At 40.3% G+C, this 9,927-nt stretch overlaps 1 protein-coding gene across 1 annotated transcript in view; it reads right to left on the bottom strand.

Moving 5' to 3' along the window:
* Positions 1-448: 448 nt before the first annotated feature.
* Positions 449-9,927, bottom strand: part of ptpro (protein tyrosine phosphatase receptor type O) — a 49,133-nt gene continuing 39,654 nt past the window's right edge. Inside the window, 18 exon segments of the mRNA XM_051946569.1 lie at positions 449-778; positions 1,753-1,869; positions 2,094-2,117; positions 2,120-2,166; positions 2,169-2,231; positions 3,424-3,577; positions 3,659-3,706; positions 3,708-3,757; positions 3,760-3,781; positions 3,988-4,020; positions 4,022-4,121; positions 4,936-5,041; positions 5,087-5,194; positions 5,342-5,383; positions 5,386-5,402; positions 6,144-6,179; positions 9,532-9,543; positions 9,545-9,613. Of these exon segments, the coding sequence (XP_051802529.1) occupies positions 1,765-1,869; positions 2,094-2,117; positions 2,120-2,166; positions 2,169-2,231; positions 3,424-3,577; positions 3,659-3,706; positions 3,708-3,757; positions 3,760-3,781; positions 3,988-4,020; positions 4,022-4,121; positions 4,936-5,041; positions 5,087-5,194; positions 5,342-5,383; positions 5,386-5,402; positions 6,144-6,179; positions 9,532-9,543; positions 9,545-9,613 (1,036 nt within the window). The 3' untranslated portion in view covers positions 449-778; positions 1,753-1,764.

The raw sequence follows: 9,927 nt of genomic DNA, 5'->3' as shown, positions 1-9,927 counted from the left end.
TGGTTCTGGTTCTGCGGTCGTTCAGGTCGGTTCACAGCAGATGTTTGTTTGGTTTGTTTGTTTGTTCCACCTCCAGCCACCTGAAAGAAACTGGAGCTCAGAAGCTGAAGCAGTTTTTTCTGGTTTGGTTTCTGATCCGAACCTCCAGACTCGGGTCCGGTTCTGCTGCTGGACCCGGTTCGTCGTCCTCAGTGCAAATCAACCTACAGCTTCTAAACGTCTAAAAACTCCTCAACATGCAAACAGCAGCTTCGGCCCGTTTCGGTCTTTGTGCCATCAGATGTTTCAGAACCGGTTTGGACCCGACGTCCGGCAGCAGCTTAGACCTTCACCTCTCAGAACCCGCTCTCTGGTCCGGGTCCTGCTGGTTCTAGTGTTTGAGGCTCTGCTGCAGTCGTCCAATGGGAAACTTTGTGCTCATGTAGCTGCCAGATGGCTGAAGGGTTTGAAAGGTTTTCTGGATGTTCTCTGAAGGTTCTGTGAAGGTTCTGGTCCGGTCGATCTCGTCGCTGTGGCAGTACCGGTAGTCTGGTCCAGGAGGAAGGAGGCCGATGTGCTGCTGGTCATTCTCCTGAGATTGAATCAGAAACGTTGATTCCTGGTGGTTCAGTCTAAAGACTCGTTAAGGCAAAGCTTCCATCCCATAATAACCAAACTAAAACTCTGGGGAAGTGGTTGGTCGGTCGGTCGGGTGGTTCTCGCTGAGATGTTCTGATGATGAAAGCGTTTTTCTTCTTCTTCTTCTGCACAGATGGAGGCCTGAAGCTCAGCCGTCAGCCTGAAACACAACAAGAACATTAGAAGGTTCTAGATGGAATGTGTTCAAACCTGAGAAGGTTCTAACTGAAGGTTCGTGGTAGTTTTAGTACTAGTTTAAGGTTCAAGCTGAAGGTTTGCGGTAGTTTTAGTTTAAAGTTTGTGTCTCTGCGCTCTACGGGTGGAGTTTCAACCAATCAGAGTCCGGCAGAGAGCTGAAGGTTCTAGGTGAAGATGGTTTGGTCTTCGTCCAGGAGGAAACTGTTGAGGTTGGTCGTTGAGGAACCGCTGAGGTTCCTCCTGGATGGAAGTTGGACAGAAAGTCAGAGCCTTCATCAGAGTTAATGGACACTGGACAGGAAGTCAGGTGGTTTGTCTTCATCCAACAAAGAACCTCACCGGTTCCTCCTGGAGGAAGACAAACCACCTCCAGCTGAATCTCACTAAGTTAGGTTCTGGTTCCTGCTAACTGAGTGTCTTCATGAGCTGCAGCTGTCACAACCAATCAGGACGGTTTGTTCCACGGTGGATATTCTCTTATGGATTTAAACTGACTCAGAGGAGTCAGCAGCTGTAAGTCGACTAGAATCACTCAGGAGGAGTTACGAGGTCATGAAGCTAAGAAAATATAACGTTCTACTTCAACAGAACTGATCATTCAAGCTTCTGCCCAAGAAGCATTTGTTTGATCTCAAGGAAAGATCTTTAATAAATCGACAAAGAAACCAAATTTCATGATTGTTTTTGGTGTTTCAATGATCCCATGATAGAAAGTTTCTAGAAGTCTTTAGAAACTAAAAAACTGATGATAAACATGAACTTTACAGAGGAACCTTTTCATTCATGACTGTTAAAACTGTTCTAAATGATAAGAATAGGAAGTACTTATTAAACCTGGATATAGAGGATAGAGAGTCATGTGACTAGTCATGTGATTGGTCATTGATTGATTGGTGAGTGATCATTGATTGGTCAGTGATTGGCCATGTGACTCACGTCTGCAGTTGTTTATGTTTTACTGGCGTTTTCATAGATGACGTCTGACGTGATGCTGACTGGTTTCTTCTTCTGCCACATGAGGAGGACGCACTGATGGATGAACACGTACTGCTCCTACACAACGACAACACAACCAATCACGTTATTGATCCTGATCAGGTTCCAATAATAAACACCAGGTAGTCAGTCTGAGGAGACAGACTGCTGGGGTTAGTTGTATCCAGATGTTGTGAGTCTATACAGATGTTGTGTTACATTAGTGTGTAGCTGCTGTGTGTTGTAAATCAGTCTGGACCATGGACAGCCGGTGTGTTGTTAGTATTGTTGTGTAGTAGTACCTCTGTCTGGACCATGGGACAGCCGGGTGTGACCTCATCTCTGACACCATCCCCAGGATGTCGATGAACTCGTCTCCCTGATTTGCTGCATCAGTCGGTCCAGAGCCATGAAGGTTCCGGTTCTGCCGACGGCCGGCGCTGAGACACACACAGAAGACACACAATTGGCCAATCAGCGCGCAGGGAGCCTCTGCTGCTCCTGTTACCGTGGCAACTTACCCCGTACGACGGACCAACATAATGGAGATGAACATCATCGTCTAAGAGCATTTTTATGGGTTCAGGAAATAAAAGTGTCTAAGATTCACGAACCAAAACCGCAGATATGAGACGTTCTGGTCCATAAAATCCACCAGTCTTAGAGTCTGACTGCCGTGATTTCTGTTTTCTATTTCACCTTTTTAAATCTGCTTTCTCCTCCACAGACTCAGTCGATGTTTGGATCTAAATCTGTGAACATCAGAACATTTAACAACTCTGAGCCTGAAACCTGATGGAAGGTTTAAAGGTTTGTTTAAATTGATTACCATTTATCAGCCAGAAACTGGTAAAAACGGAAATAATAGTCAGATTTTAAACTTTCAGACGGTCCTTGAACACATCATTAAAATCATTTATTCTGCATGTTTCATTTAAAAATCTGCAAAAATAAAACTGTTTGCCTTTAGTCAATTCTGTAAAAACAAAAAAAGTTGAGCTCATTGTTTCAGACATGAAACCTCTAAAGACTCAGCTGAGAGAAACGTTTTTCAGAATAATTAAACATCTACAGCAAGAAAACTAGAACAGATTTTAAAACACTGAACAAACTAACCGAGGAGACTCACTGTATGTTTTCAGATGTTGACGTCATCTGTCGGCTCTGAGCTTCTTATTTATTATTTGTTCATGCATTTATTCAGAAATATTGAGTTCTCATCAAAAAACAAATAATTAAATCTGCAATAACATGAACCAACCAGCAGGGGTGAATACAAAAAACAGATAAAGCTGCAGTCAGTTTTTAATCAAAAAGATGTAAAACCAGAAACTTGAAGTCTCAGTTTGAGGATGCTGCTCCATCAGTTGTGAACGTAGATGGAAAGTTTCTGATGATCTAGAAGAACTTAGAAGTTAAACTTCAATGATTCAAAACAGAGGAAAACTGTTTAAACTTTGGTTCTGCTATAAAAACCAGCTTCTTCTCCTTGACAGGTTCTATTTTCATCTGTTGCAGTAATAATTGAAAAACCAGCGAAGTTGTTTATAAACTGTTTCCAGCTCCATCCACCAGGGGGCGCTGTCAGCTGACCCAGACACCCAATCAGCAGCTGTCTCCAGTGTTTCTCACTGACGTGGACGATGATGGGGTCTTTGGTCCGGTTGGCCTGCTGCCGGACGATGTGGACGAACTGCAGGATGGACTCGATGGCGTTGACAGTCGGGACGCCGTGGTCTGGCCACGAGGTGTAGTTCAGGTGCAGGACGTCCTGAGTCTCATCGGCCTGTAGGGGCAACAGACGGACGCGTGTTTAATCAATGTTATTAATGGTTTGGAGTGGAGATGTTGCCGTGGCGACACCCACGTATCCCAGCCTGAACTTCCGGATGGTCCACTCTGGAGACTCGGTTTCCTGACATCATCTCCACGCTGATCTCACCGTACATCACCAGCTCATCGGTGATGGCCAGTAGTGGTCGCACTTCACCTGGAACACAGAAACATAGAAAATTAAAGCTGCAGTAACAGAAACTGAGCAGCAAGGGGAAGAAAAACACATAATTAAGCTGCATGAACATGAACTGACTAACAGTGGACAGAAAAAAACAAACTGTCTCAGTGGTTGTTGATCTGTTTCATGAACATAAAGTTCTTCTCAGTGTCAAAATAAAAGTGGTAATAATTCAAACTCACCCTCCGCCGTTCGTTGCACTGCGTCAGCATCACGAATGATCGGGAGATTTCTGCTGAAGAACATTTTCCAGAAGTCGTTCCGGGTTTCAGGCAGTGGACCCTGAGTGGCGATGTACTCCTGGAGTGTCTGTAGCCTGAAAGACCGGACAGGAGTCAGAGTTCATGAAGACCGGACAGGAAGTCAGAATTCAATGAAAGACCGGACAGGAAAGTCAGAGTTCATGAAGACCGGACAGGAAGTCAGAGTTCATGAAGACCGGACAGGAAGTCAGAATTAATGAAGACCGGACAGGAAAGTCAGAATTAATGAAGACCGGACAGGAAGTCAGAGTTCAATGAAGACCGGACAGGAAGTCAGAATTAATGAAGACCGGACAGGAAGTCAGAGTTAAATGAAGACCGGACAGGAAGTCAGAGTTCATGAAGACCGGACAGGAAAGTCAGAGTTCATGAAGACCGGACAGGAAGTCAGAATTAAATGAAGACCGGACAGGAAGTCAGAGTTCATGAAGACCGACAGGAAGTCGAATTAATGAAGACCGGACGGGAAGTCAGAGTTCAGAGACCGGACAGGAAGTCAGAGTTATGAAGACCGGACAGGAAGTCAGAGTTTCATGACGAACGCGACAGGATCAAGAGTTCATGAAGACCGGACAGGAAGTCAGAATTAATGAGACGCGGACAGGAAGTCAGAATTAATGAAGACAGGACAGGAAGTCAGAGTTCATGAAGACGGACAGAGTCAGAGTTCATGAGACCGGACAGGAAGTCAGAGTTCAATGAACTTTGACTTCTTGTCCCGGTCTGCATGAATACTCCTCAAACATCTCAGACGAAATGTGTCATAAAGTTCTTATATCTGTAACTAGATCATCTCGAAGAGCTGCAATCAAACCATGTTGTGGATGTTGTATGAATCATCAATCAATAACTGAAAGGGTTTGTGACTCACAGGAATGTAGTTGCATTGATGTATCTGAACCTTCGTCATTGTGCATCGAGATCAGCTTCACACGACTGAAGTCATCTGACAGAAACAGTTCCCGTTTTCGTTAGAAATCCATCATCTGAGTGACGTATCCAGTAAAATATTGATTACTGATCGTGTGGGACTCCCAGGGCAGGATGTTGTGTATCTGTTCTTGGGTCTGTTGATGGAAGATCTTGCTGCATTCATGGGGAAAGATCAAACCAACACTCTTCAGCTCTAAAACACGGAAAGATTCAGAGGATTCAAATAACAACATCCTGGAGGATGGATTCAGTACTAGTGTTGAAATTGAATATTAATGCATAAAAGCATCAAGCAATATGTATATTAAAGTACTAAGTATACCTCAAACTGCAGGGAGACTATAGGCTGAATCTTTGCTCATTTCTTTAAAATAAGCGTCAAGTCGTCGAGCTGAACAGGACTGAACAGAAAGAACCTGTCAGACAGAACATCTGAAACATCACCATATCATTAAATGTTTCTATTCTCAGAGGGGAAGAAAACAAGAAGGTTCATCAGATTCTCTAACTTTCCAACGCTCCTTGAACTACTCATAATGAACCAATCTGAGCTTTCATCTGAATCTTTACAGAAAACATTTTAAAAATTCACAGAAATCAAATATTTGCTCTAAGTAGATTCTGTAAGAAACTAAATATTCAGAGATCTTTAATGAAACCGTGAAGTCGGACCGACTCAGCTGCAGACCGGCTGTCTGGTGGCAAAAAATCTGAGTTTTTCTGGTGAACTGCAGGCGACGTTTCCACAGAAATAGTGAAATATGTGAAGAAGCGGTAAAGAAAAACATCAGAAACTGATCAGAGTTCATAGGGTTGGAGGTAAAACTATTAAAAAAAACAGATTAGAAGCTGTTATGAAATAAAAATATGAGTATCAGAAGATAGTTAAAGTAGAAGTACCGCTTAGACAGAAGGTCCCATTTTATTATCATGTTAAATAATAACAAGGCAGCAGCTGAAAGCTCAACCTGTATTTCTGTAGTATTTGTTGTATTTCTTGCAGTATTTCTGTGTATTCTGCTCCAGTATTTCTTGCAGTATTTCTGTGTAATCTGCTCCAGTATTTCTTGCAGTATTCCTGTGTATTAGTACTGGATGAAGGCCAGCGGCTGAAAACTGAAGCTGCCGTTGAGTCGTGTTACCTTGTTAGCTTCCGTTTCTTTAAAGCGGTCTTGCTCCTACAAAATAAAACACGTAAAGTCCTCATGATGATTCTGACACGTAATATGTTTTGGTTCTGATCACGTCTGAGTGACCGATGAGGGTTTAACTGGGAACAGCGCTGCCTGCTGGCAGGACGCCGCTGCTGAAGATTAAATATCAACACATGAAACCAAGAAAGAAAACCAGATCTCTGATTACTGATTATAAAATGCTGCTGTGATGGTAAACTATTATTATCATTATTATTATTATTAAAATGTAAAATCAGGAAACAGTTAAAGCCGTTAAAAAATATAAATATTTAAGATTTTAATGGAAGTAAATGTTTCTTTAAATTTACTTTATTAATAGGAAATTTTTTAAATCTTATTTTTTTACATCAGAAAACCAAAACTATTTAGCTTTTCTAAAAATTTATGTAATTTTATCTCCATAAAACCTTATAAGATCATGTGGACACTAAAATAATAAACTTGAATGGAATCTGTAGTCAGATTAAAATTCTCAAAAGAAACTTTATTTAATTTCCATTTGTAAATCAACTTTTTGTTTGTGAATCTGATTTATATCAATTATTCTGAGAAGATTCTTTAATAAAAATGTACAGAAGTTTAAAACTCAACTTTGAAATGTCAGTTTCCATTCATGTGTTGGAAAACAGAAATAACCAAGCAGATTTTAAGTTAATTTAATTAGAGAGAAACTGATTTATTTTTCCAGTGTACTTTTATATTTTTAAATAAAATAATCTCAGAATGTACTTGTTGTATACATTTTAAATTAAAATAAACTGGAAATCTGCAGCTGAATTTAATTTATGTCCATTGTTAAGACAAATTATATTCAACTGTAAAAAATTCTAAATTGAAAATGTCCTTTATTATTTTTCATTTATTATGAATTTCTAAATCAAGGATTATAATTTATTTTATTTAAAAGAGGCTTTTAAACATACATTTTTAATTTAGGAGCAAAATCAAGACATTTAAATATTATTATTATAATTTTCTGTTTAGTTTTCGATGTTCATTTTCTGTTTGAAAACTGGATCTTAAATTTTGGTAAATCTGATTTACAAAGATAAGAACTAAATATGTAAAAACATTTGGTTTTATTGTCATCCAAATGTCAATATATAGGTCAGAATGATATTTTCAGTTATTAAAGTTGAAAATAAACCAGAGAAACTCACTAAAATCAAGGTTTCTCAAGAATAAATGAACATTAATGGAAACTTGACCTTCAGCTGGTTTCATTTTCATCTTGGGAGCTACAGACTTCCATAGTGTTTAAACTGAACATCGGTCCGACCGACGGATCAGAACTTCACAATAATCCAACAGGAGAAAAGCTTCATGCTCAGAACTCTTCAGTCTGATTCTGTTTCTGCTTCTGTCATGCAGCGATTCGACGTTCTACAAACTTCATGCTGCTGTTTCTACTTTCACACATTTTAACACAAAACTGTGTTAAAATGCCCCAAAATTTCCTCTTTTTCACGGCTGATGTTCTGAAACGGAGTTTGAAAACATCACGTGGAGGAAATCTGGTGGCTAAAACACTCGACATGCACTCGACTCCACAACTACGAGAAACACGGAACTAGAGTTCTAGAGATAAACCCACCAATAGAAAGCACAGATGCTGCAGACATGGAGCGAAGCCAGAGTTAACATCATGCTAATCCAACAGGTTAGTAGAAACAGACTCGGTGAGATTCTGAGTTCGACCACAGACACAGCATTGCAAGACAAAGATCAGTGGCTGACTTCCTATTTAGAATGAAGCTCGAAGTCTGGAGAAGTTTCTGGATTCTCTTCGTGTCAACAAACCTCAGATTCAAACCAACGCTGAGGCTGAAATCTAACAAACACTGGAATTTAGATCAGACTCCATCTGAGCTCCAGTGGTGCTAAAATTACCAAACAAAACAACTGTAGTTCAGTTTGTTCCTCAAACAGCATCCAGCTGCAACAAATATTCACTAATGTCATAAATGTACTCTAATAAATAAGTAGAAGGGTTCTAAATGGTTCCCTGTGGAACTCCTGATTTAATGCTGCAAGAAAACTTGACTTCAGTTTCTTTGCAAGTGGCTACCTAAAGATGGTAATTTACACAAAATAATAATTCATCTTCACTTTTTGTATTTGTACAACAGCGTATCATCTGTGTACAATAAAAATCAAATTGTTTTTATTTAATTTCAGGGATTCATTTTGGAAAACACTGATGAATGATTTGGTCCTACTTTAGATCAGAATGCATGTAGATCTACAGGGCTGCTACAAACAACAATGTTGACTTGTTTACTGGAGGAACATCGATCAGTTTATCTGGTTGTATCCTTTCAGTTGGATTATAATAGGTAAGACTTTAACAGCAATGGTTCTAGCGATATCTTGTGGTCAGAAACTGTAGCGAATTAGTTATATGTCAATAAAAAATACAGCTTATTAAAGAACTAATTGGTTCAAGTCCAATTTGTCTTCTCATTCTGTGACCAGGAGGAAGTGATGTAAACGAAGAAAAAATGAGGTCCAGACTGGAGCCTTGAGGAACACCGTAGCAGTAAATTCATCCAAAGTGAACAATATCTGTCTTATCCTTGTAAAATCAAAAAATACTAGTAAGTTAATTTTCATTTTTTGGACAACCACTCCTGTATCACATTGAGTTGACAGGTAAATACACTCGAGTATCATCTGCATAGAATTGGACAAACCATATACGCTACTGTGAAAAGTTTGGGGGTCATCCAGACAATTTCATGTTTATCATAAAAATTCCATTTTTATCCATGTGCTAACATAACTGCAATCACCAATCATCATTAGCCTTTCAACACCATTAGCTAACACAATATAGCGTTAGAAACACAGGAGTGATGGTTGCTGGAAATGTTCCTCTGTATCTTTATGGAGGTATTCATTAAAAATCAGCCGTTTCCAGCTAGAAATAGTCATTTACCACATTAACAATGTCTACACTGGATTTATCATTCATTTAATGTTGTGTTTGTTGAAAAAAATGCTTCTCTCAAGAATAAGAACATTTCTAAGTGACTCAAAACTTTTGAACGGTAGTGAGAAAGTGAAATGATGTTTGCTTGATTTAATGTAAACAGAGAAAAGCAGAGGACCCAGAACAGAGCCCTGAGGTTCGCCGCCTCAACAACCACGATGGTTTTGGTCTTTTCATGAGATTTGGTTGACAGAAATCCAGAACAGCACGAGACCGATCATAACCGGACCTGATCAGTGATCCCCCACCTTATAAACAGTGTCTCTGATCAATACTGTGGGCTGTGGCTCTGATTAAACATGCCCCTGAAGTGCAGTGTTTTTGGCCAGCAGTGCTACTTACCAAGGATTAATTAAAAGCCAAAAGATAGTCAGTCCAAAGGCAGGATGGCAGTAGGGTAAGGAAGGCAAAGAGGCTTCTTCGCCTGAAGGGTCCAAATAAAAATAAAATAAAAATACACACAAGAAAAAAATAAGGAAACAGACGCCAGCAGGGGGCGACAGGTTGGACAGAACATGGAGCTCCATTAGTAAAGAGGCACATTAGTGCTGAACACAGAGTTAATGCTTCATGCAGCCGTTTGTCTCTGCAGGACAACAGGACTCTGTCTGCAGCCATCAGTGGCCACTCTGTCCCTTTAAGACCCTCTGTGACATCACTGCAACCCACAATGCAACACTCAGCCCGCACCGCCAACAGAACACTCCTCGGTTTGTGACGTCTGCCTCGAGAACCCGA

The sequence above is a fragment of the Acanthochromis polyacanthus genome, chromosome 1 (assembly GCF_021347895.1).
Source record: "Acanthochromis polyacanthus isolate Apoly-LR-REF ecotype Palm Island chromosome 1, KAUST_Apoly_ChrSc, whole genome shotgun sequence".
NCBI lineage: Eukaryota > Metazoa > Chordata > Actinopteri > Pomacentridae > Acanthochromis > Acanthochromis polyacanthus.
This window is presented reverse-complemented; position numbering and strand designations above follow the sequence as displayed.